General features: G+C 43.9%; 2 protein-coding genes across 3 annotated transcripts in view; one reads left to right on the top strand and one right to left on the bottom strand.

Moving 5' to 3' along the window:
- Window positions 1-598: 598 nt before the first annotated feature.
- On the top strand, window positions 599-5,738 carry LOC120798620 (RNA-binding protein MEX3B). The gene is made up of 4 exons (XM_040143039.1): window positions 599-1,188; window positions 1,730-2,311; window positions 4,085-4,326; window positions 4,486-5,738. Exons 2-4 carry the CDS (start codon window positions 1,801-1,803, stop codon window positions 5,704-5,706), a joined length of 1,974 nt encoding a protein of 657 aa, XP_039998973.1. The 5' UTR covers window positions 599-1,188; window positions 1,730-1,800; the 3' UTR covers window positions 5,707-5,738.
- Window positions 5,739-11,086: 5,348 nt separating this feature from the next.
- The window catches only part of LOC120798614 (protein unc-13 homolog A-like), a 32,313-nt gene continuing 16,435 nt past the window's right edge, over window positions 11,087-26,964 (bottom strand). For both annotated transcript variants that reach the window (XM_040143028.1, XM_040143029.1), the window contains 27 exons: window positions 26,650-26,869; window positions 25,712-25,939; window positions 25,243-25,384; window positions 24,855-25,024; window positions 24,566-24,681; window positions 23,728-23,891; window positions 23,352-23,505; window positions 22,989-23,057; window positions 22,642-22,731; window positions 22,169-22,303; window positions 21,870-21,997; window positions 21,259-21,344; window positions 20,941-21,067; window positions 20,748-20,844; window positions 19,546-19,689; window positions 19,338-19,415; window positions 18,762-18,839; window positions 18,590-18,678; window positions 18,352-18,495; window positions 17,892-18,015; window positions 17,112-17,168; window positions 16,911-16,991; window positions 15,847-15,994; window positions 15,328-15,384; window positions 14,313-14,399; window positions 14,043-14,199; window positions 11,087-13,919 (listed from right to left, as the gene is read on the bottom strand). In XM_040143028.1, coding sequence (XP_039998962.1) covers window positions 13,631-13,919; window positions 14,043-14,199; window positions 14,313-14,399; window positions 15,328-15,384; window positions 15,847-15,994; window positions 16,911-16,991; window positions 17,112-17,168; window positions 17,892-18,015; window positions 18,352-18,495; window positions 18,590-18,678; window positions 18,762-18,839; window positions 19,338-19,415; window positions 19,546-19,689; window positions 20,748-20,844; window positions 20,941-21,067; window positions 21,259-21,344; window positions 21,870-21,997; window positions 22,169-22,303; window positions 22,642-22,731; window positions 22,989-23,057; window positions 23,352-23,505; window positions 23,728-23,891; window positions 24,566-24,681; window positions 24,855-25,024; window positions 25,243-25,384; window positions 25,712-25,939; window positions 26,650-26,869 — 3,459 coding nt within the window. In that variant the 3' untranslated portion in view covers window positions 11,087-13,630. The remainder of the gene's footprint in view (window positions 13,920-14,042; window positions 14,200-14,312; window positions 14,400-15,327; window positions 15,385-15,846; window positions 15,995-16,910; window positions 16,992-17,111; window positions 17,169-17,891; window positions 18,016-18,351; window positions 18,496-18,589; window positions 18,679-18,761; window positions 18,840-19,337; window positions 19,416-19,545; window positions 19,690-20,747; window positions 20,845-20,940; window positions 21,068-21,258; window positions 21,345-21,869; window positions 21,998-22,168; window positions 22,304-22,641; window positions 22,732-22,988; window positions 23,058-23,351; window positions 23,506-23,727; window positions 23,892-24,565; window positions 24,682-24,854; window positions 25,025-25,242; window positions 25,385-25,711; window positions 25,940-26,649; window positions 26,870-26,964) is intronic.

Here is a 26,964-nt window from a genome sequence, read left to right as displayed (position 1 = left end):
GTCTATGTTAATACAGTACCCACATGCCCATATGCACTTCTGCCTGTGAAGAGATCCCTTCTCAAAGCAAAACGAAATCCATCAGCCACAGCTAAAATGAGGCTTCAGCAGTTCGTTAAACCAAGAATGTATCTTTTGGTCCTAAATTCCCTCTTTGTGTCACTATCGCTCCACCACAGCTCTGCGAGGAAACACAAAGAGGGAATTAGGTACCTAAAAGAACCAAAGGGATCATTTAACAGGCAGCATGGACAGGAGGGATAATTACAGCGACCAAGAAGACTTTCAGTGTACTATTTAAGTGTGAGTGTTTAGTTGATATATTTCAACTTATGGTATTGGAGGAGGTAGTGCTTTGAATATTGTTACTGTTTACATGCTTTGAAATGAACCCATTGCCCTTCTGTGATTCCTTTTATTGTAAATTTTTAATAACCTAGAGAACAACAAAAATATGCACGCACGTACACACACGCACACTGCATGAGCATCATTCAGTGCTGTAGCTGGACCCCCCAAAACACCTCATTGGTAGCCATGATGAACACACCCAGCCGTGACCACATTTTATCAGCAGTCAGGTTGCAAAAACATGAAGTATAGGAGGAAAATAAAATAGTGCCCTGCAGACTGGCAGACACAATGGCAGTGACAGTGGCTTTGCGTTGATGCTCTCCCCTTGCTGCATGTGGCCTTTGAACCCATTGTTGTGTCGCGGGTGACGTCAGTGCCGTGTGCGGGAGACGGAGCGGCGTGCGCCTGGCGAGACAAAGGCGGCGGACCGACCGGGGTCAGGCAGCAGCGCGGAGCCGAGAACCACTGTGTTTTTTTTTAACTAAAAGGTAACTGCTAACCTTGGATTTCAGCTGCGGTCTCCCTGATGGTACGCAGAATGAGGAACCAGTGACACTCCCGGGAGTACGGTTTTGACTCTCCAGACGGAGAAACGACAACAGAGCTCTCTTTGCGTTTTTAAACGTTTTTCTCCTACGCCCCCCCACTTAGCCTGCTAGTTAGCTAACCGGCTAGCTCCTAGCGCTGCACAGCACAGCGCTGGTCTCCTCCTCCTCCTCCTCCTCCTCCTCCTCCTTCTCCTTCTTCTCCTTCTCCTCCTGGCTGCTACTCATCTTTCCCTCAAGAGCTGAGCGACAGCCGCAGACAGGACCTCGTCGATAAAGGCAAGATAAAGTAAGTTCATTTGGTTTTAGCACTTGTTTAATTTTAAAAATCAACACGGCTGCCTTTGAGAAAGAGCCCAAGTTCGGCTGACAGAACAGAGCTAACAGCTAGCTGTGGTGCTCCCAAACAAAGGGGTCGACAACGTGACTGAGTGCCGACTATGTGGAGCTAGCCTGTTAGCTTGGCTGTTGAAGCTAACAACAGCTTATATCCTTCTTTTACCTACATTTTTTTTACAATTCGAGCAGAACACACAGGAGTGACTGAAGTTGGCGTCACAAAGGTTCTTCTTATCTGTGCGGGGATATAGTTAGTTCGCCTGTGTTAAAGCGGGCATGCTTTATCCTGACAAAACAACCAGCCTGGATGGTTTTAGTTGTCAGACAAGAAGCAACAACAGACAAAGCAAGGCGCCCAAATCAACACTGTTACTGTCTGCTGGTGTGTAGGAATGATCTGTGGCTCCGCGGTTCTCACCTCCAGCCTCGTTTAGTGTGTTTAGTGATAAACAAACACTTGACTTTTTGTTGTTTTTCCATTTATATTTCAGAAGAGGAAGAGGGTGAGCTCACTCCCAACAAACAGGCATCCGTGATCTGATGTGAGATCCACGGAGAGACTATGCCTAGCCCTTTATTCCACCCCGAGATTATGGACCACGACGTGGTGATCAGCAGCCAGCACAACGGGGTCGGTCTGCCCCGAGAGACGGACCAAGAGTCCAGGGAAGAGGACCACCAAGAGGCACTCCGCTTCGCCCTGGACCAGCTGTCACTCATGGCCCTGGAGAAAGTGGACTGTGGGGGCGGCGGTGGTAGCGGAGGCGGCGGGCTGGTCGACACGCTGGATGGGACCCAGGGTCCTGGTACTGAGAGCTGCAACGGTGTGGGTGGAGGCGGCTACGTGGACCTGCAGATGCTGGAGCATCCCGGCGGGTCACGGGACTCGCCGACGTCCTGCTCTCCATCCCCAGAGTACTACGGCTCGGGCGGGTACCACATGACCGGCTCGCACTCCATGCTCCACGGGGAACAAAGCTCCGTCCTCTGTAGCAGGAAAAGAAGTGTCAACATGACTGAATGTGTGCCTGTCCCCAGCTCTGAACATGTGGCCGAAATAGTGGGAAGACAAGGTAATAGCATGAGTGTGCGCGTGATGATGTTCCGAGTAAGGAAATATATGTTGTTTATGTTTATGGGCAGCTTGTTCAGGCAGCATGCAGCCTGGTGGTTCTTTGTTTGGGTGGCTCCTCGGTGAGGAGGAGGGTCTCTGAACTTTTTACAGCCGGCGCTCGGTGCTCTGGTCGGACGGCACTAACTGTTTGGGGTCTTTAATGCCGACATAATGCGGGCACCCCATTAAAATAACCTACCCACTGTATTTGCATGCCGTTTTTAGAGGTATTTGGACAATGCCTTGACATAGTGTGTGAGAGAGTGGGGATGATGAGTAGGAGGGAGGGGGAGGGGTAGGAGAGGGTCAGACAAAGCGGCAGATTGTCGGGAGTCTGGACATGTCTAGCAGCCTGCACCAAACAAAGGAAATGTACTCATTTTATATATCACAGATGTTGAGTGGCAGATTCGAACACCGAACTCGCATTCTCAACTCACACACATGTTCGTGGCGGATTATCGTTGTTTTGCTGAGCAGATTTTAGGCTGAAACGGGGCAGCAGGCGCACGAACACGGGACTGGGCGGTGTTACGCCCTGCACCCAGCTCTGTCTGCCGATGCCGCTGCTCGCGTCCGAGCCGCAGCGTTTTTGCACATGTAATTTTTCCAGTTTTGTTTTTACCAGCACACGGCGTGCCCTGCGCTTTGGCCAGACTCGTGTTGCGGGTTTGGTTTGCCCGTCGCAGCCGCGGCGGCGTTACGGCATTGTTCTCTTTGTTTGAAAAAGCCATGCTTTCTGCTTCCCAGAATGACATCACACTCTGTGCGCCCTATTGGTCGCAGGGAACCAAGCGTCCATATTTAAAGAAACAGAGCACACAGTGGGCGCTGCTGGAGCAACATGAGTTGACACAAGCAGCGCAGCAGCCATTGACAGTATATTTGGGCAGACAGGCGCCTCATGAATATCCTACATACCTGCTGCATTTTGCTTCCACGGATAGGCTTTTCGGATGTGAATACATATACGTGAAAATGGTCAGTCGCCATATCAAACATGACAGTATATTGGCTGGAGTTCTGTCCTGCCGGTATTTTGTTTTTTGAAGATTTCAGCACCCGATTATACACAATGGAGCCGAGCATGCTGATTCACTATTTGTCCACATGTTCAGAGATGTATTGCAACTGTTTTCTTCTAACTACTTGTTTATATGCAAACTTAGTTCAAATCAATCAGGCTAATGCAGTAGTCCTTCAATAATCCCTTACAGTGTTCAGTTTTCATTTCAGCTGTTTTAGAGAGGTGTTGATTCAACTTTATTCTCATTTTAAAGGCTATAGCTTGTGGTGTTGAAATCTGTTGCTTTTATGCCAAGAGGTGTTTTTAATATATTGTCCGCACAATTTATATCAATTAGAGCAGACAAAATATTATAAACAATAGCACCACAAACTAAAGCATCCAAAACCACCTCCAAAAGTTGGATCAGCACATCTCAGTCTCAACAAAAAATGGAACATTATAACCTCGATTAAAATGATTTATTGCAGGGCTGTTGTATCAGACTGCGTTAGCTTTAACAAGGTTTTAATAAATGGGTAACATAGTGTTTAAATGAAACAATTCTATCAGATTACTTGTTTGTGTATATAACACAATCACACGTGAAGTTATGTTAAACAAATAAATGTGTGTATTTATATGTGTGTAAGTGTATGAAAAGTGTTTTTAAGTTTATTTTATAAAAACTAATGCCTGTGTGCTGCTTCTCTCTGCATGTCCCAGGTTGTAAGATCAAGGCCTTGCGTGCCAAAACAAACACCTATATAAAGACTCCAGTTAGGGGCGAGGATCCTGTTTTCATCGTGACCGGACGCAGGGAGGATGTTGAGATGGCCAAACGTGAAATCGTCTCTGCGGCCGAGCATTTCTCCATGATCCGGGCATCTCGCTGCAAAGCCGGGGGACCTGGAGGGGGAGGCTCTCTTCCTGGGCCACCACACTTACCCGGACAGACCACCATACAGGTACAGAAACCCCTGTGGCTTAGTCATCATGCTGAGTTGTTGTTTTACAGTTGCCAGGTGACAAAGGAAATTCTTGGATGTTAGTTGTCTTAAGAAAGTCTAGAAAGTAAAGTTTCATAGTTTTTCAGACATTAACGTATTTATATATCCTTGATCCAGGTGAGGGTGCCCTACAGAGTAGTTGGTTTAGTTGTTGGACCAAAGGGAGCAACTATCAAGCGCATCCAGCAACAGACCCACACCTACATTGTGACACCCAGTCGAGAGAAAGACCCAGTTTTCGAGGTGACCGGGATGCCGGAAAACGTGGACCGAGCAAGAGAGGAGATCGAGACCCACATCACCCTGCGAACTGGAACCTTTGTAGACCTGCAGGGAGACAATGACTTCCACACCAACGGCACTGATGTCAGCCTGGAAGGCCTGGGCTCTCTGAGCGGAGGGCTGGGGGCGTCTCTCTGGTCCAGGGCTACCAGCCACCATTCTGCCCCCCCTCCTCCTCCCCCTTCCCCCCCTCCTCCTCCTCTTCCCATGTCCATGCACCACTCCTCCAGCCGTAAGATGTCCTCCTCAGTCGCTTATCACACGCACAATGGCGGGATGAGCTCGGACAGCTTCAGCACCACTCGCAAAGCCAACGAGGGAGGCAGTCCCACTAGCCCTTTTAGCACAGGCTCCAGCAGCACGGGAGGAGGATTCACTTTCGGGGGCGACTCCACCCCAGGGCTACCCTCTTCAGATGAACTGGGCTTTGAGTTCAGTGCTTCCAACATCTGGGCACCCTTCGTCAACGGTGGAACAGGCAATAAGACAGCTGGCTCCTCCCAGCAGCAACCTCTACGTCGCAACAGCAGCGGCCTCAGCGGTGGTGCCATCACTCCACGATTGTCTCCAACTCTGCCTCAGGACACAGGCGTGGGCCCTCTGGATCACCCACTGGCCCGTCGTGCACAGAGCGACCCCCTCAGCACTCTCTCCTGGCTACAGTCCGGCAGCGCAGGAGGCAGCTCCTTCTCTGGAGCGTCCAGCTCCAGCTCCGGCGGCTCGTCGACCGGTTACTCCTCCTGCTCGGCCTCCTCCCTGCCAGGCGGCTCTCCCACTGACTCCGAGGGAGGCAGCAGTGGCGTGGGCATCAGCTCTGGGATGCTGAGCCGGCTGAAAGGTGGCTCCGGCCCCGGGGTCACAGGTCTGGTTGGCGTTGGCCCTGGGGTCAACAGGGACTGCTTTGTGTGTTTTGAGAGCGAGGTGACAGCAGCCCTGGTGCCTTGTGGTCACAACCTGTTCTGCATGGAGTGCGCCGGGCAAATCTGCCAGTCAGCTGAAGCAGAGTGCCCCGTCTGCCACACCCCCACCACACAGTGCATCCGTATCTTCTCCTAATGCCCGAGGCAGGGGGGTGGGGGTAAAATGGGGAGGGGGGGGTTAAGAGGACTGGAGTGGGGCACCAGCTGTGGCAGAGGCGATGGAAGGGTTCACACTAATAACCTTCACACACACACGATGGACCATAATAAATACATTAATAGAGATGATGATACTATACGGATGTTGATATATTGCTGATAACTGTCAAGATTAATAATAATAATAATAATAATAATAATGACAATGACTTATTTTCAGAGTGAAGTTAATTGAAACTGGTCTGCAGACAGTTGGGGCTCAGACAGTCTCTCGGTGGTGAACTTTTGGAAGGAAACTAGTGTCTTATCTCTCTTCAGGCCTTCATTTTGACCCGGAACAGCCTGCACCGCTGGCCGCTGGTCTGTCTCGACATTTCTTCATTCTGGCTTCTTCAGATCTCTGCCTGCTTTTCTCTCTCACAGCCTTTCCTTTGGACACTTTTGTACTTAACAACAGATATTTTTCAATGAAGCTGTCACTGAGGCCTGCACTTTTCTACTCCTTATTTTATTGTTCTTGACAGGACGCAAACTGTTCCAACAAACCCCTTGCTTTCTCCTCTGCTCTCACTCATGCTGTTGTATGTGACATGAAGCGGCGGGTTTGCTATTTTTCTGTAAGTTTGGAACTTTTTTTAAAGGTCGGCATGTAGTCAGGCACCTAGCAGAACAGTACACCCGAGGGACCTCTTAAGGATGAATTCCTGTTTCTCGTTGCCACAGAAGAAAAATTAGCCATCAGTAATGCCAAATGAATGCTATTAATAGACGTCTCATAATTCTGGGATCAAACTCAATAACATGTTGGATGAATTTGGATGAGTCTGCCCCACATTTCAAATGTGGCTGCAGCATTGATTCACATTAGTTATCGTTCAATAAGTCAGAAACATACTAATAGTGATACTGAAGGAATGTGTCTGAGGTCTGTACGTTTGGGCTGCCTGACAATCCCTTTACATTTCTCTGTCTTGCGTGCGTGTGAGTGAGTGAGTGAGTGAGTGAGAGTGTGTGTGTGTGAGTGAGTGCGTGAGAGAGAATTAGGCCCACTCATGCTGTTCTTCACATCGGCATCATTATGTGTCCTCACCATGAGAAGGTCTGGTTTCTGTCCTGCTGCCCCTCTCCTTCATTTCACTCTGTCTTAGAGGAAGGTGATGCTCTGATCCATCCACACCAGGACATTTTCCTCTCATATCCTGTCTGTTACAGTTAGATCGACTCATTTAGTGTTTTCTACTAGTTTTTGACTCTTGACTGTCGAGTGTGTGGCTTACAGACATATTTTGAACTCTAGGATAAGATAGGGCTTTTCTGATGTCACACGTGAATGTTTTGTTAAATAAGGTTCAGGAGAGATGTTTGCTCCTCCCACATGAAACAATAACAATGGGCTCAATTGAAGCTTTTTTTTTTTTTTTTATGCACTGTAACCCCCAGCCCCTCTAAAAAGGAAAAAAAAAAAACAAAACAAAAAAAACAAACAAAAAGAAACAGCTCTTACTGTTTTTGTTACATTTTGGTCTTCCACCCCACTCTCACAGCAAAGCTGTATGGCACTCTCTCAGATGACACACTGTCGTACCCGTATAGCGCTGTACTCCTGGCCAAACGTAGTGCGCTATACGGTTAGTCGTCCACTATTTGTCCTGTGTTTCATAGCATTACTGAGAAACTCCCTATGAGGCGGTTGCATCCTGGTATTGTGTTTGTGTTTTTTAAAAAAGACTGCAGTAATCGCTTCCTATAGTGTTGATACTGTACGGATGATTTGGGCGTTGTGATGGTACATGGTTGCCGTTTGTGGCCCTTTTTGAACATGACATGGAATCAGCTCATGGAATGAGACAAGCCATGACTACGGAATTAAAACGACACACCTAATTCTCAAGGGCTTCCTCTGACTGCACAGACACATGATCACATTTTTCAGGCTCACACAGTAGGAAAGAATCAACTTATCCTTTAAGGCAGCTAGTAGCTAGGTCATCCAGGGCTTCCAGACGCTCTTTGTGTTCCAATCCCAGCAGCTGCAGAATGTTTTGCTCGTTGTTATTAATTAATAATTTTTTCTTAATGGTCCCTACACGGTCATCCCATTCAGATCCTGATAGTGGAGTGTAGGGCATTGCAGTCACAGTGTGTCCTCTACCCTGGATTTAGTTGCAGATCCGAACGGGTTGTGGGGTTTTAATATCAAGGGAAAAAAGGGGTAACTATTTGAGTAAACAATTGGTGAAAATGGGCAGTTGCTGCTGTGCTTTGGTGCTCCAGCCAGTATAACGTTCAACTTATTTGCTGTCTTGACTTTGTTTGCTACTTTGGTGACAGGGGCAGTAGGAATCCAATAAGCAGCTGTCCTGGTTGAGCGCAGCAGTGCACTGATTCATGTGTCCACACGTATAGGAGCTGAACTAGAAGTCTTTCGGAAGGCTATCCCGTGGTGCTTTGGTGCAACTTCATACTGAAACGACAAACAACCCCAGTTGGTAGCGGGAGAGCCATTTAGTTCTCAGAGAAAACTCCTGCAGAGCACCGTAGACCTAACAACCCTGTTCTCGCAACCCATCCCCTCGTCGGGCTCTGATGTCGAGCGTCACATTTTGTCTCTTACTCGTGCACCACACCTAGAACAGATGCAGGGCTGCGAATGTGTCTGAGCCAACAGATCAGTTGTGACTTCTTTGTAGAAAAAGCCCATTTTCAAACTGTCCAAGTCGACCTCTTAAGACATAAAACGTGTTGTATTTTGCCAGATGGGTCTAATGTCAATCCTGGTGCTTCACTGGGATGTTTCTGGCCAATGAGAGAATGTTAGGGTTTAATGTACAGTAGTTTAAATGTTAAAAAGGTACAATTTTTTTTCAGATTGACTGCTGATTTTTATTTTATTTTTGTTAGCCAAACTTATCCCCTCCCCCCATTTCCTTCCTAAAGGTTTGAAAACAGGGTTTCCTGAGGCATGCTAGCCAGTGACCTCTGACCTTTTTTGTGATCAGAGGGGGGGATGCAAGGAGAGCCACGCCAGTAAGGGGTGACAGACACCCCTCAAGCCTCCGCTCTCCTATTTTTGCTTTAATTCTCTTTGTATGCAGAACCAAAATGTAAAACGTCGGCAAACTAGGTTTCAGTCCTGACCTGTGTGTGTGTGTATATACCCTGAATACAATCATTGGGATCTTGTTTTCAAAAGCAAAATGACTTAATTGAAGATAAGTGTAGTTTCTAAAGAACATGTATCATTATTTGTAAGTTAACCATCTGCATGTCTTCAAGCCACCTGGCATTAGCTAATAATTTTTAAGAAAAAAAAAAAACTTTTTACACATTTTATTTTTTACAATTTATTTGCTTACCTAAATATCCCAGACAATAATGTGATCCTTTTTATTACTTCAAATTTATTTTTATTTTCCATTTTTTATTTTCCTTATTTCCTGTGTACTACATATAGGCAATTTATAACAAAATGAGAAAACTATTGAAGAAATTTTAAAATTGAAATATATTTTATTTGAAAGTTTATGGACCTTTTAACCGTGACCCGGGAAAATTGTATAATCATATAATTTGAGCTGACTTGACGGTTATGAGAAATGTATCAAGAGTTTTATTTTTTATGCTTCTTTAATAAAGTCTTGTTTTTGGTTTCATTTTTTTACTGTAAAATAAGAACACGTGACTTGGGTCTTTATTTCTGCTGAGTGCAGAGGAGGAATGTCCAGCAGCCTGGAGCAGCTGCATCTCCACCACATGGTGGCAGTAGAGACACCTGCATCAGAGCCGCAGCTCAAACCATGAATAACGGAGGGTGTGAAATCTGCAGTTCAGACGTTTGTCTCTGCAGATCCGAAAACAGAGGAATGTTACTCCCTTAGAACACTGGGAGCGTCCACGAACCAACATTTGAATAGAAATTAGTGTGGTTTGTTGTTTAAAGTCCTTTATGAAGCTTCTTAAATGCAAGAATTTGAAGCTTTTCTCTATTTTACATCATTATGAATTAAATACCTGCGGGTTATAGAATTTTTCACCATTTTCTGACTTCTTATAGACCAAATGTTTATGTAATATTGAAAATAATTGGAAGATTAATTTGTAATGGAAAAAATTAGTTCAGTAGGTTGGCTCTAGACTAGGATCAAATTCTAGCATTTCACCTGGAAAATAAGAACAGACTAACAACCAGTACTACGTGATGATTATTGTAATCTTCACACTTACGTGAAAGAGAAAATGTTCTAAATGCCCACTGGTCTGTCCTCTAGACTCTCTTTTCTCCACTCTGGACTGAACTACATGTAAACCGTGGTGATGTGCAGTTGTCCCCTCCCGCCTCCACAGGGAGGTCAGAGGTCACGTGGAGAACTGACTGAGCGCTCACAGCAGTGGAAGCCGGTTGTTCCACCTGGAGGTTTGTGTCAATACAACACCCTGTTGTCTCCATCTGAGAGATTACAGCAACTGTTGAAACAATTGTCTGATTCATACTTTTTAATTTGAAGGTAGGTAATATTTTTCTTAACTTTAAAGACTCAGACACTTTAATTAGGCTTCTCATTTTTTTAGATATAACAATCAAAACACCTTCCGTAATAAGAATCAAACTGCAGTAACGTGATTGTCAGGCACCACAGTAACAATAATAAAGTAGAAGTTTAGATTGTGACACAAATGTCCTTTTAATAGGAAGCAGATCACAATCAGGCTGCATTCCAGTTCCACTTCATCCTCATTAAAGAACAATCAATAATGATAAGAAACAAATTAGAAACATCCTTAGTAGAAAATAATTCTCTCATGCGAGTTCTGTGTTCACATTACATTCATATTGGTTACAGAAGACGTATTCACAAGCCTTTTTGGAAAACACGCAAAACAAAACATTGATGAGTTATCATTACATAGCTTTGGAAATTAAAAACGGAAAATAAAAAGTCAAGTAACATCAAAGAGACACGTGCTCGCACAATAAAGTTTCTCATCATGCAAGTGTAAGTTGATTCTATTCACAGGGTGGGCATCATTGGTCTCCACAGAGTCTTGTTGGCGTGCATGCATGCATGTGTGTCATCTTACGTGTGCCCTTTTGTGCTTGAGCAGAGATGGGTGTGTGTATGTGTGACTTTGTCATTGGCTACTTTTGGGGACAAATTCCAGACTAAAGACCAGTTAAATGGGGACAGCTTGGCCAACTGGGGACCAAAGCTGTGTCCTCATTTGGGAAAATGCTGATTTTTGGGTCAATGGTTAAGGTTAGGGTAAGTCGACAGGAAATGAATGCAGGTCTTTGTGATTTCCCCAAAAGTGACCAGGGTCAATGTGTATGTGTGTGTGTGTGTGTGTGTGTGTGTGTGTGTGTGTGTGTGTGTGTGTGTGTGTGTGTGTGCGCGCGCAGTGGTGTGTGTATGCGTAGATACATGAAGCAGGCAACCGACGAGCCCCGAACTGGACGATCATTCTTGTTATACATTTTTTGTTGCTTTTCCAGCTACAACCTGACACGTCAAGTTTCGTCTTAAACCCTGGGATTACAATGTAACTGCACTGTCTGTTAGATGTGGACTCCATTTAGCCCCCCTTCCCAAAAAAAAAAGAAAAAGCATCAATCAATCAAGCAAGCAAGATTGAACACATGATCCATGGATTTAAGTGAAATCTGGAGGCCTAAGTCAAAAGGCATGAGCTGGTGGTCCCAAGCTAGTCGTGGTTTTGGATTAAACATCCCTTTAATCGTAGAAAGGAGGGGGATTGATAACATTCAGAAGATTTGTATTTGGTAGCATTCAAAAGTATTCACTAAAGACAACATGTGACAGACCAGCAGTGATGTCTGATGTAGCTCGGGGCAGCGACAGGACAAACCTCCTTCAGCGTTTACTCACTGTCACCGACATCAGTAAGTTTCACAAAGACACCACAAGACGATCTGGACTACAACTGTGAGTGTTTGCTCACCTTTTTGCAGTGAAAAGTAAAGGGGTTCATCAAAGCACATGACGAGACTAATACTTCAACACCATAAACGCTTTGCGGTGACTCTGATGGCTTCTTTCTTTGAAAAACAAACTAACTAACAAACATTAACTCTGGTTTGTGCAAATTTGGTCCTAAAGGCAAATGAAACACTTTCGTCCTCTCTTATCCAAAATATGTGAGAAAAAGTAAACACACTTCAAAAAGAAATGGGGATTTTATGAGTCCATAAATAAAATATCTTAGGGATTTACAAATTAAAAAAAAAAAAAAGAATCGTAAGTTTCCCTTTCCTTGGATCTGGATATTGCAGTTGGTGCTCCCATAGTTATACTGACAGCGCATACATTTTGGGTTTGTAGGTATAATATATTGCTCGTAATCTCAGAGCCCATTTTGCAGGTGTGACAGTCAGCCCACACACACACTAACACACACCCTCACACACCTTCACACACATGCACGCACACATTAACCAAACACACAGCATTGTTCACAGAGGGTTTGTTTTTCACAGGAACCACGAGGCTCAGTGAACATACATACAAACCACTATTGCCTTAAAGAGATGAGTTTAGATAGGTGTGCAGGCGGTCGGGAGGACAGTGGTCCACCGGGTGCGTCCTTTCAGGCTTCACATGGATTTATTTCAAGCTCCTCCACAGTGTCACTCATGACAGACTTTCTGAGCCGTAGCGTGTCTGCAGCGTGGCGGTGTGTCTGAGGCAGAGCAGGTCGGGGAAACCCTGTGGTCGATTTGCCAACAGAGCCACGGACCGTATGTATGAGTGCGTAAACCAACATCCCAGTCCACTGGTCCTGTAGCCCTTTTTGGAGTTAATGTGCACTCGAGGGGGTGTGGATGTGTTTGACATTGGGGTATTGCTCCATTTGTCGTAAAATGAAGCTAGTAAAGTTAAAAAAAAGAAAAAAGAAAAAGCCCATTGTGGCCACAACGTTTGCCTCTATATCAACACATCAAATATCAAGCTCGGCACTGTCCCACTGTGGATGTGTTTGATTTATAAAACCTTACGGTACCAGGGTTATATGCACCATGCTAAGATGGATTTAAATATTGGAGGCACCCATCTTTTATGTGGGATGGGGGCAGTTACCATGGTTACAGCAAAGTGAATCACAGTGTTCCTGGGGTCAACATGCAGGACATTTGTACATTACAGGACAGACTAGCAGAGATGTTGCCCCTGGACACTGATCCAAGGCCAGTGTTGCTCGTTTTTCTATATTTGGGTTTTTGGGGCATAAAGGAGGATGATCTTAGATCTGTGCCTGAACTCCAACATAGACAACACATCACACTGTGGGAAGACCACGGTAGAACAAACAATGGGGGAGAGAAGAGGAGGACAACGGACTGGAAGAACGACACACAGTCAGGCAGGCAAGCAGAGGGCCAGACGGACGGACGGACGGACGGACGGACAGAGAGCATAGCTAGGCAAGGACTGCCCTCCTGAAGACACAGAGAAGCAAAAGTGCAAAGTGATCGTTCTCAAACTATTCACATGGTTTTGTTGCTGCTCTGCGTTGCATTGTATCACATCTAAATGTACAGCGTATAAAAGGTGTGATGAGTTATAGGAAAGAGCGAGTGAGGGATTGACAAGTGCTTGCTAACGTGAGGCTAAACTTAAACTAAGAGGTTGAGTTGAGCTGTTAAAATATTCAAAATTAAATCAGATTTTTTATAAACATATTCCTCCATATTTGCATTGATACCATTGCAATGTAAATGTTGCATAATGTATGCAGATTTATGTACAATAGAGCGTTTTCATTTGTGCGCACATGGTTGTCTATCTATGTGGGTGTGAGTGCTATGTGTGTATATAATGCTATGTCTATCAGGTATGTCTCTGGTGTTTTTGTGCACACGTGCGTGTCCGCGCTCTCTTCCTCCCTCAGCTGCGGCCCTCCTCAGTTGAGCGCTGGTCCGACTTAAGCTTCACAAACTCTTTCGCCACGTCGTCGTTGTTGCGCTGGGAGAGGATACGCAGCACCGTCAGGCCCGTCTCATCCATGTGGACACGTCTGCCTAGTGGCAGCCAGCAGCTGACGCTGCTCTTGTTGGCTACGTCCTTCACCTGCAGCACGGCCATGCCAACAGTGCGGTCCTCTCTGGCAAAGCAGTAGTCCTTCACACACACCTGCAGCTCGTAGCTCTCTGGTCCCACCTCAGTGCCAAGGGAGCTGAAACAAGACCGCAAACGCTGGTCGATCTGGATTGCCTGGTGCAAAGTTGTCTGAACTGCCTAAATGTGGCTGAAACAAGAGCCAAGACAGTGAAGTGAAGCAGGTGAAGTGGATACTCACTACTGAAAGCTCTCGTTGAACTTGGGGGACCAGCTGTTGTTCTTGGACTTGGTGGCAAATTTCCTCTTCTTGTCACTGAGGTGAGGGCCAATGATGTAGACTTCCACGAAGGGCCTGAAGCCCTGCGCCTTCCATTTCAGGTCATTAGCAGCCACCACTGGAGGACAAAGGCAGGTTGAGTTAAGCAAAGAAGGAAGGAAGAAGAGAAGAACAACAGAGCACTGATGAATGACTGACGGGGCAGTAATGCAGTCTGCTCTGCTTTTTTACCTTTGACACTAATCTTGTGTTCTCCATTAGGTTGGGGTAAGATATCCACAGTCATGATCACCTCGCCGACTGCATCCACTCCAGATGCTGTAAAGACACACTCAGTAAGTGGATGATTGGTCCTTGATTGTGTGTGTTTGTGTGTGTGTGTGTGTGTGTGTGTGTGTGTTTGTGTGTGAGCCCATTCGTCATTGGATGGCCATAACTGGTGTTCTTGCAGCCTGCAAAGTAGCACATCTGAGATACTGCATATGACTTGAAGAACAGAGATGTATCAGCAGATTGTGAACCAAATTTAAACATACAGAAACCAAACACACACACACACACACACACACACACACACACACACACACACACACACACACACACACACACACACACACACACACACACACACACACACACACACACACACACACACACAGGTTCTCTTTGATAATCAGATGAGAAGGACTTGGCTGGGTAAAGCAGCTTTTGTGTCAGCTCTAATGCTGAGCAAATGGCAAACTGTAACGCAGTAATAGCTGGTAATACGCTCTCAACACTGTATCGACACTGAAGGAAAAAGAGGAGACGAGACTGAAAGAATCCAACCTGCAGCACACACAAGCTTCTGGAGAAAAGCTCTGGTTCATCAGCTGACACAATCTGTCAGCCTCACCTTGATCTCTAGTCACTGCAGTTTCTACATTGAAGCTCTGACCCGATCTGCTGTTTTGGGCATCATTTTTCTGTGTGCACCCTACAAACATCACAATCGTAATCTTCCACAAATAGTCTTATGCATAAGTCATATTTTTCTTCGTCTCTCTCAAACAAGAAAATAAAACAAAGGAAGATGAAGAAGAAGCAGAGGGAGAATCGAGGTTGTGCCAGGGGCTAACGGTGCTCACAGTGTCTGGTTATCTGTGGTTTGTGACAGTTTGAACACACAGATGTCTGAGCATGAGTGTGACTGCTGCGGGCCGCTCTGAGGGACATCCAGATTTTACATAACACTGCTGACACGTACCTTTCTCTGGCAGTGTGTCTTCGTTCACCGTGTACCTGATCCCTTTCCCTCCGTGGACTGAGAGGAGAGAGAGAAGAAAGCAACATTAAAATTTGAAAGTACAAACACTTTGATGATTAAAGAGTGGGTCGTGGTTACTGGTTCAAATCCCTGGAAAACTACTGTGTCCTTAGGCAAGATATTTAAAGAATTTTTTTATTTTCTGCTGATCAAAAATGTGCTATATTGTATACTGTATATAACTAAATATACAGTATAAATAGGCAAACAGTATTTTTGCATCTACTCATGTAGTTTAACTGCATTCACCGAAGCAATGAATGAAACATTTTCTCCCAATACAAGACTGTAAGCACGTTATTCTATTTAATCCCATAATCCCATTTAATTCCATAAACTGCAGTAACAGTAAGAAAAAGCAGTGGAACTCTTTAAATGATTATTTGTGTGAAACAGTTTGAACCTGCTGTGTGACTGTGTGTGTGTTTGTGTGTGTGTTAATGCTGTTTAAAGTTGTACCCTGAGCGCTCTGTGAGAGGACAAACTTCCTGATGAGTTTGTCTGTGGCCTGCGTGTACAGAGACAAGGCATAGCGCAGAGACTGCAGGTCCGGACTCTTTTCCAGGAACGTTTTCTTCAGGCCCACGCCACCGGCATGGAAGTATTGCTGCAGAACAGATGTGACGATGCACAGATATTGTAGATGGGTTGACGGCAAGCAGACAAGCAGAGTGACGGACAGAGAGAAGACACAGAGAGCTCTATGTGGAAAATGTACAACTCTGACAAAACCGCTTTGTACTGTGTGACAACCTAGTCAGCCTTGGAGCTATGAAGCAAAGACATGATGGCTTGAAGCTGGTTTGGTAACTCAAACACCTCTAAATCTGCACTAATGTACACCAAACAGGAGTCTCACTGTGTGCTCTGCAGTGCACTATCACAGACTGAAGCTAACAATAACATATTAACACTCTGGTGATGTTTATGGTGTTCAAAATTGTGCCGATTAGAAAGTGAGAATAATATTTCATTATTTCACACTTCTTTATACTTATTAATACAAATATGTATGTCACCCTGAATCAAGTTAAACATGCACAAATAAAGCTGAAAATGCTTTGTAAAAAATATTAATCAGCTTAAACCACAGTGTAGGATTGCAGCATGGTGGAGCCCCAGTTTCCCTGATTTTGATCCAATTATTCCACAGTAGTTCTCCAAATGAAATGTACCCACACAAAGTTAACCAGAATTTTTGTTGTTTGTCTACCTCTTATCATTTGACTTGGCTTGTCATAGCTTTTTGCTTTTTAAAAATGTATTTCCTATTTCAAAACATAGAATAAAAGCTCCATCTTGATAGAGGTTAATGGACTGTGAAAAAACCAGGGACACTCACGTCAAAGTCAAAGTCTTTATCGTTCAGTAATTTTTTTCACGGAAAGCTCAAACTTCCTTGTTCTTTTAGTGTTTTTATGTGTTTGGCAACCACAAACCAAATTATGATATTATTAAAGTAAGAGTCAAGAGCACTAATTTCGCTGCCAGAATTTCTGTTTGTGTAACAGACCATACAATACCTTAATAGTGTCCAGTGCCAGCTCAATTACTGCACACTGTTTAGGACTCAGAGCTTTGGCCTCCTCTCGTCCCATGTGCTCCTGCAGGACAGATCGAACAAAGATGTCAGTCTATGCCACAGTTACTGCTGAAACATTATCTACGTATATTTGAGATAATTTTCATATTTAAAGCATTCAGATGCCCTCTATTTTCCTCACCTTGAGCTTGGAAAGCTGGCCCAACTCCTTAGCGGCATTGAAGATCATCTGGGTGCCCTGTCAAGGAGAAACAGGACAGACAAGTGAGTCCAGTATTTAAGGGGTGGTCTTTAAGAGATCAGCATGTGATTTCTAAAGTGAGAGGTGAGTTGAGGAGGATTAGTGAGGACAGGCAAATACAAGAAATGAGTTTGAAAGGTGAACGGGAAAAGAGTAAAACTACAAATTGTATGCTAATTTTTGTATTGTCATAATGTAGATTTGTGTGAAAACTTTGTGGAAAATATATTTTGAATAGATATTCAGAATAATCTACATCTTGGGAGAGAAAGATGGTTTGAGTGCTTGGGTGTGCTGTCAGTCAGTACTGCAGGGACTCTCGGGCAGGGTATGTTGTCTGTGGTTCACTGTGCAGCCGTTTAAAACAAATTTAGACGCACGGATGTCCATTGAGAAGGAGCAAGAATTGTAAAAAAAACAAGTGAAAAAGGCTACAGAGGGTGGTGTTAAGGCTCATGTTAAAAGAAGTGTTTCTCCATGCTCACAGAGGCTGCAAACACGCACACACGTGCACACACGTGCACACACACACACACACACACACACACAAACACATACTTACAATAACCTAAGGCAGGAAGGAGAGTAGAGAGAATGGGGTAATGGCAGGATAGATGGGTTAATGTACAGTCACAATGGAACACAGCAATGAAAAGCACTGAAATTTGGAAGGCAAGAAGGGAAAAAATAGGATTGATTGTCTTTTTTTTAATTACATACCGTCTGGTCTGTAAGTGTTGGAAGAACAATTGTTTTTTCCATTGTGTTCATCACCAGTTTCCACAGCTCCTTCAGCACTCTCTTCAGGACCGTCTTCTCACAGATCTTAGCAAACAGCGACAGGCTGAAACACAGAAACACACAATCTCTCAGCTATAGATATAAAGCCAGCACAAAAACTTTTTTTCAGTTGCTGAGGAAAATAAATGTTTTTTTTTTAATTTGTCTATTTCACTAAATATTTAGTGTAGTCTTTAGAAAAGCAGTCATTCGAGAACGTTGCCATGAAAATGAATGAATGAAATAGTATATAATCCGCAAATTTTCCTGATTTTCTGATTTAGATCAAGAAATATCTGATCAAAGAAAAAGTAACCAAGACTAAGAATTTGTCCACACATTCAATGCCAACTTTTCAGACACATTTCCGTCGACTCTTAAACAGTGCTGATGTTCTTACTTGCTGTCCAGGAAGTCCATGATGGGTTGCAGGACGTTGTCGGCCTCCTGAACAACGCTGCCATTGGCTGGTACAGTCTGACCTTTGACTTGAGCTAGGATGTCCCCCATCTGCCTCACGTTGTCCTCAATCTGGGGCTGGAAACTGCAAAACCACGCACAAACATGAAAAACATCAGCTGGAGAAGCTGGTTGCAGCGTCTCTCAGTTCCAGGCAGGAATTGAATAAACAGACCCACCTGACTGCAAAGATGTGGCTGAGGTCATCCATGACGTTGTTGAGTTTGTTCTGCAGCTCCTTCAGGAAGTCACTCGCCTCCACATTGAGCTGGAAGAGGATGAATGGGTTTAATACAAGGGTCATGTCATATTAGCACAATCATGACAATAACAGCCTGTGAGGAAACTTACGTCTTTGCCTCCCATGGCCTCAAACATCTTCTCCAACTGAACTCTGAGCTGCTGGATGTTATTGATGATGATACATGGCTGAGCAGAGAGAGAGAAAAATCATTACACACACACACACAGCTTTTTATTGTAATCAATCAAGGTTAGTCCTCCTAACTTTTTTTTATTGCTTTGTAGGCGAAAACCCTCTATGTGATGCAGGGCAGGAGAAAAGCAGTTTTCAGTAATTACTGCTCCTCTGGGGGCTCCTGGTCTCTCTGGGAGTGCAGCCCACTTTTCCCCGAGTCTACTCCACATTCAGCTAATTACACAGCCCTAATTCACTTTGAAACACTGCAACCTGGGCACGGCTATTATACTGAAGAGGAGTTTATTGTGCTGAAATTAATCAACCTGACCACGTACACCAAACTGAATACATCTTAAAACAAAGCCTTGATGGAGCTCAAATTAAACTATTAAATCAGTCACTGCTCTTTATTCTGCTGACACAAATTTCCATCTGGTAGCTTGTTGTGCCAAATTTTTCTGTCTATTTCATACTGTCTTCAACTTTGAAACAAATCAAATACCTACCACTTTCTCCTTCTTGACATGATTCGGAAAGTCTTTTGCTATGATGTCCGCATAAGATAACAGTACATTGCCGATGGTCTAAGAGAGAAAAATAAAAGGAATCTTATGAGGGCATAAATACAGTGAGAAATTACACTTAAAATTTTTTTCTAAGCAGTGACAGCTCAGGTAAAAAGGTTAAGCTTGAACATTAGGAGGTCAAAATCACCTTGGCGAATCTCTTCATGTAGTTCCCAACGATCTGTGGGTCGGGACACTCCAGTTTACGGATGATTTCAAAGCTTTGATTGAGCTGAGAGAACACGTCGACCACCGAGCAGGAAAACAAAGCGTGCTCCGATGTGACCTGGAACTGGAGAACGAGAAAAAAGAACGGCACCAGGGGGAAAAGTATGAGAAGCTGCTTCATGGTGCCGCTGCTGCACTGCAGTGATCTGAGCACGACTAACACTGAAAGTGAGGGGTCCGATTCCCATCGCGGGTTTCCCAGTGGGAGAAGTTCACAGTGCTGTTACACATCATGTACAATGAAACTAGCCCCTCTCTAGCCGCATGTGACTGCAATCAAAAGATTTGTGAAGTGATTCCTCTGAAAGCGTTTGGATGAGAACAATTGGAGCGATCAGAGTGTTATGATGAGGAGCAGGGCCCTCATGAACTGGCCAGCCATTAGCCCAGAAGTGAATAGTGTTTTGGTGGACGATTGGGCCTGGGGACCCCTGTTTCGGTGACACAGGAAAGAAGAAGCTGCCTCGGGCAACAATAATTGGACCCAAATGATCTCTGACATATGAGCCAGGAGAATCTTCAGCTGTTTTGTATTGACATTATTGTTGCGTTGATATGTAGGCGTTAGCAAGACTGAGCGTGTGAGTCGCTGCACGGTATGTCTGTGTGAGTGTACATCGACTTGTGCCGTAGCATCTGCTCCTCTCCGCAGTGAAGTTTTTTTTTTCCTTTGCCTTTGGTATTGAGTCATTATTGATTGCCCTGAGGCCTTCAACCTGCTCTTCTCAGCGTGGAATGTGCTGAGTCAGGAGAGATGATGTGAACTGCCTGAATTTGCATGAAAAATGCATGAATACATTTTTTTTTGGGGGGGGGGGGGTGTAGGTAGGTGGTAGGTGGTAGAATTTAAGCTTTCATATTGTATTTTATCGCTGTCTCAGCAGTACTCTCACATGAATGCCTGTTTATTTTTCTAAGCTCTTTGCTCCAGATTTTTTTGGCACACTTTGTTGTGGAACACTTACACTGTTTAAGGATTAGTTTGACATTTTGGGGAATATACGTATGCCTTTAGCAACAGACTGTGGTTTTTTTCGTAACAGCACGAAAGAAGCCTGTCAGTATGCTAGCAGGCTAGCGTTTTCCATGTGAAAGGTGAAAGATGCAGAGAAAAGCTGTTACCCCGTCTTTTTTGTCCCTCTCCAGGGCTCCATGGAGAAAATCTCTGGACACTTCTTCATTTTCATCCAACCACATGATGACAAATGGCTCAAACCAGCTGCGAAAGACAAAATGAGAATGGGCAACATGAGTCTTTGTGCCACTGTGGCCAATGTAGCAGGAAAAGCCTGCATGCTGTCTAAAACATACTTACGCTGGATATTCAGGTACGTGCTTCTGAAAAGTGGGTAGCTCCTTGCAGTACTCATTATAGAGCCACTTCACCTTGAAGTGCAAGTTCATATAATCTGCACTTTTACACAGGCGGTGCTTCTCATGCTCTGAATATCAAAGAGAAACAATGAGAAAAGTCTCATCTCAACACTTTCTCCATATATAGCTTACACATAGAAAAAAAAACATCTCTTAAAAACACACTCCTGACACAAACTAATGGCTCCTCTCTCATTTTCAGGCCTGTGACCTCTCCATCCTAACACACATACACACACACAGAAAAAAATTGACTTACCCTCCATGGCATATTTCATATCTTGTGCAAACATATTCCACATGACCTCAGCGCTGATCTTGCCCACATTCAGTTCCTGGGGAAACCTATAAGAGGCAGTACCAAGGCTTAAATCCAGTTCTATATTCAGTAATGGTACTCCATTATTTAACATGATAACCCAGCGTCATTTTTATGTAATGCGATCAGTGTTTCCTCTGTATATTTTTAGCTGCCACGGAAAGAAAAATGCATCAGAGGAAATATGAAATTAGCAAGACATTATTATCCTCATTGTTTCCCAAAACAAGGCCAATAAGTTCAATTAAATACATAATAATATTAAATTAACAGTTTTTAAAAGTGGCATGGGATCCAAATCCAAACTAGCTCCATTCTCCAAAGCTGCTGTTGTACAGGAATTTGATTGTCTGGCCTGTTTCTGTTTCTCTTAATGCTCCAAAACCCCCCTACTCATATTCTATTGCTTTGTATTTTTTTCTTTCAACAAATCCCACATAGTTGTTGCCTTATAAAGCCCTAGGTTCTCCTAAACTGGCCTTAAAATCTCCAACACTGCCTCTACATAATACATTGGAGCAAGTAGGCCGACGTTATGAGAAGAGACTCACTGATTAAGGCAAGGAGTGTAGGAGTTTTTGTCCTCCTCTATGATGGAGACGATGAGGGTGATTAGTTTGGACCAGAAGTCCAGGTTCTTGATGCTGGGACCCTGTTCATCTGGAGGAACTGCCTTTGACTGGAGACAGAAAGAAGTTATGGATTCATATCTTAATAGCTGAATCCATCAAGAACTTCTTTGTAGTGGCACAGTGAGAGCTAAGTAGTGGCATTAAAGTGCCACTACTGTGCCACACTAAGTGCCACACTAAGAATACTGCAGTACTTTTTTTCACACATGCAGACTTACAGGGTCTGTCTGATATTCCCTGTTGTAGAGGTCGTGGCAGTTGTTGAAAATATACTCGTAGGTGGAGTTGAGACAGGCTTTCACGCAGTCTTTCACGACCTGGCTCGCCCTGGGGGGACTCTGCAGCTCCTGGACCTGAACATAAATGTTAGACAACATACGGTTGAATCGAAAACACCACAAAGTGTCTGTCAGACAGATAGAGTCTCAGCAGGAGGTTTTCTCAGTGGGAATTTAACCATAAACTCACTGATCTGCACAAATTGCACCAGCATACATTAACACCCTGACAAAAAAAACACACACACACAAACAGCTTCATGATAATAGCCTCAGTTTGGATAGGGTAATGTTAAACTGATTCTCAGTTTGTGCCTCAGGCTACTTTCCGGAAAGTACTGGAAATTTGTACTCTGTTTATTTTGGAGTTATGTGCTGAAAAGAAAAGAAAAGAAAAAATTTCTTTCTGTTACCTTCATCCTGAAGAATGTGATGCTTGTCAAGAGATCAACAGTCGATTTGAGATCTTGTAGTCTTTCAGGACTGCTGGCTGGGAAGTTATTCTAAAAGCACATTCACAAACACACACAGTGGTGATTAGAAACTACACAAAAAGTTCACCCAAGCTTAAAACTGAACTCGTTCTTCAGTCGAAACAGAGAAAAGACATTCCCATACGTATACGCACAGAAATTGCAAAAACAGATGTGGCCAACAACAGATAGTTTGCCAACAACAGTCAAGAGACTATAGCAGGCAGTGAGTATAGTGGAAACAAAATGTTTTTGAATTTGTTATACTAGAGAGAAGCAGTCAGTACCCGGTACATAGACAGGTCGATCCTCAGGGAGTTGTGCAGCTGATCCAGCAGTTTGACAAACCTCTCCTTCTAAACAGGAAAAGACACAAACACAGAACGAACCACTCAGAAACTCACCACAGCTGACAGACTATTTGTTACTATTTGACTACACAAGTCCGAGGCCAGATCTGACAAGGCTCCGCTGATTGGATGTTTGGAGAAGTAGGCAGGGCCACGTTAAACTGAGGGACCAAGACCTGTTCAATTCTGAGGGGTTTTTAAGAGTGATATTATCTTCTGAGTATCTTCTTGAGAAGGGACAAAATATTACTTAGGTATTTACAATATTTATGTATAATAAAGTATTTCTCAGGGACTCACGCCAAAGTTTGATGCAGCAAATCTGTCTGAGGCAGAAACATTGTTGGAGGACTGGGTGGTGTGGGCGTAGTAAGCATTGATGTTGGCCAGCAGGGTGCTCATCACGGCTGGCACTCCTGGGCACATGTACTTAGATGACAAGCAGGCAAAGTGGCTATGGGGTGGAAGTGGAAAAAAGAATATTTTGTACATTTCCTTGCTCCTGATACCACTGAATTGATGATTCAATAAACTATATCTAGCCATTATCTCTAACTCTACATGGCATTTTGGTAGCAAGTGGAACAAAATCAGTCACTCTAACTCTGGATTTGACCTCCTCCAATTACTGTAACTTCCAAAGTTAAACATTTAGAGTAATGTTAGAGGAACTGACGTCATAGCCTGGTAGATGGATTCTACGCCATATCTCATGGCGAACTCATCCACTATCTCCTGAGCCGTCTCCTCAAAATACACCTTCCAGGCGTCGTCCCCTTTGGCGTCGGGGATCTTTACTACACCACCATTCTGCTCCTCAGTGGTGTACTGGAACAGATGCTGAACATAGAGAAAAGACAGGTTAGTATGTTTTTGTGCCTGAGTAGTAGTTGTATTAGTATTAGGTTGATGCAGTTGAAGGACTTTACAAGTGTATTATAAAGAATTTAACATTCACAGATCGAAATAAAGAAATACATTTCAAATGCATCTTATCAGATAAGAAGTTTTTTTTGTGATACAGTGCAATGTTGAAAACAATGTGAAAGTAAAACTATTTTTACATCCAGCTTGATTTTGACTTTCGGTCATTCGTTTGGTCATTTGAACACAGCTGATTGCCAAGGCTGTTTCCCAGTGTTTTTATTAATTTCAGGGTTGTGGCTCACAATCCTGCAGTGTAACAGGATTATACATAAAACTGTGAAATCGTCTATGAACTTCATGAGAGTCTCATATATGACACTATGCCCATACATATCCCCCTATACTGGTGAAAATGGCTCAATAATTCCCGCATTTTTAAAAAGAATGCAAATGTCTCACAGCACAAAGGCAGAAGCAGAGAATTTACAAGGTGATTGACTGGGTTAATGTGAAACCCTGAATGAAATTGACTAGAACTAATTAACTTGGAATCGAAAGCTGCTCTTGAATATTTAATGTTTTATTTTGAGTGCAAGTAATCACGACAACATTCGGAAGGTTTCTACCAGATGTCCAAGCAGACTGACCTCATGGAGACAGGTGTACTGGACATGGTAAGGAGCTACCGTCTCCTCTCCTTTGATCTCCACACTTATGTGCATCCGGATGGCTCCTGACACAGCAGACTTATCTGTTCTCTTGTCTGTGAGATGAAAGTAAGATATCACACTCCTGAGTTGGCTGAAATATGTTTTATCTACAAGAGATAATGACTTCAATTATGTGTTTCTTGCTCTGTTGGCTCTGCGTGACTTACTGCTCCAATCATCTACAACTAATTCTCCATCGCCTTTTCTGTTATCTCGCAAAACTCACCCAGGTTGTACCAAACGTCCATCTCCCCGCTAAGAGTGCGGACTTCGATGATTGTTTGACCCAGGAAGTCATCACTCTCACGTTTGAACCTCTGCTTCACGCGAGACTTGATGTCATCATCCTCGTCCCACACACGGACCTTGATGCGGTCAGACGAGTTGTGGCATTCGCTGGATGCGACACACAAAGAATATTTGTTGGCAACAGAAGTCAACATCTGTGATGCGTGGATTATATGAGAGAAAGTACACAAATTTCTAAGTGCTGCATGGTTCTCTGGTGATCCAAAAACATAAAAAAATGGGGTGTCTTAAAATATTTTTTGTGAGATATAACCCTAAGTGACATAAAATCAGCATTTGAAACTCTTTCTTTCCACTGTGCTCACAAGTGGAAGTTTTCTTCCCAGACAGGGTTGAGGTTTCCATAGATGGTCTTGGTCCTTTTCTTGGTCTTCCCAACTTGAACAGTGACATATGGGTCACTGGAGCCTGTTTTGTCTTTAGCCTGCAGGCCCTGAGCACATACCACTGAGGAGGAGATAGGAGACATTTAAACAAAAAGCCGTGACAGCTGTCTGACAAGACACCTTTTATTGTAAAGGTCAAGTCCCTTTTTTAACACTCCAATTTCATTAGAAAATCTTCTTATATCAATAATAACAAAAGAAAACAACAAGAGCACTATTGCCAGGTACCATAATATCTATATCACAAACAAAAATAATGGACAGCAAATCAAGTTTTATTTATATAAACCGAAATAACAATTCACTAATTTTCTTTAATGGGCTTTACAATCTGTACAACCCATCACCCTCTACCTTGAATCCTAAATTCAGATAAGGAAAAACTCACCAGTGATGCTGATCTTTGCTGACCATTTTGAGGTCCCGTCAAGCACGCTCTGCTTGATCTGTTTCATGTGCGTGGCATGTGTTGATTTGTCGAGGCCAAACACTTCTTGTATCAGCTCAAAGATCTCTGGTTTGTTCCTCTCTCTGATCTTCATGCGGTCCTTCAGGACCATGATGATGTTCTGGGTTCGGTCCTCCGCCCCGTGCTTGGAGCTCTTCTCTGCGGCTCCTGATAAGACAGATGAATGAAGAGAGGGATGCAGGAAGAATATGACAATAGTTTAAAATATATTCAAGGCAATATGGCCCATAGGCCCTGCGTCTTATTTCCTGCTTCCTTGCAATCCATCTCTTTAAAGCCGAGTGCCAAGTTGAGATAGCATCAGATCAATTTTGAAACTCTTTGACATTCCTTGGCCAGGGATCAAACCCCAAATCTCCCAATATTATGGCAGGAACGGTATCCACTTAACCACTGATCTGGTCAGGAAAATTTAGATAGTCAGAGTGTAAAAGACCAACAGACGTTTTGGTACTAAGATCTTACAAGACTCATGGGAGACAGGAGAGCGTTGAATTATGCATTGCAAAGATTGACTCCGAAATTCAGCAAGGAATTGGATAGTCACCCCTTGTGGAGCTAAATTAGACAAAGCAGTATGGATGGAAAGTCTCTGGGTGGAAGAGAGAGAGGCGAGAGGCAGGGGTATGACAGCACATTACTCAGGAGATAAATTGGAAAGGAAGAGGGAGGAGAATGTGAGAGTGGATAGAGGACAAGAATAATGGGATGTCAATCGGGCCGAAGGATACAGAGGAGGAGCTAAATAGGTTTGGGTTTGTGTGGAGGGCTGGGTGTGTTTAACTAAGTAAAAATAGGTGCATATGTTTTACAGTGTGTGTTTAAGTGCATGCGTGGAAACATTTGTGCGTCCTTACTCTGCAGACAGTCGGCATTGAGCAGATCCTGGCACTTTTCGTGGCATTTGACGCCGCACTCAGAGCAGCGCATGCCTTGACGGGCGATACCCCACAGCAGCCCCTCACATTCATAGCAGTAGGTGGGGGTGGTCGCTGTCCACACCTCAAAGTTGTGTGGAGTAGTGGAGGAGATGGGGTAGATCAGAGCCTGCAGGGTCTTTTTATAAACATGGCTCTTCTGCAAAGGACAAAAGAAGAGAAGAGAAATGTTAATTTGATACAGGCAGCGTGCAGGAAAAACCTGAACAGAGTTGTCAAAAACAACTGCGAGGA

This window comes from Xiphias gladius, chromosome 14 (genome assembly GCF_016859285.1).
Source record: "Xiphias gladius isolate SHS-SW01 ecotype Sanya breed wild chromosome 14, ASM1685928v1, whole genome shotgun sequence".
Classification (NCBI taxonomy): Eukaryota; Metazoa; Chordata; class Actinopteri; order Istiophoriformes; family Xiphiidae; genus Xiphias; species Xiphias gladius.
The sequence above is the reverse complement of the archived record's forward strand: the minus strand, read 5'-3'. Positions and strand labels throughout refer to the sequence as shown.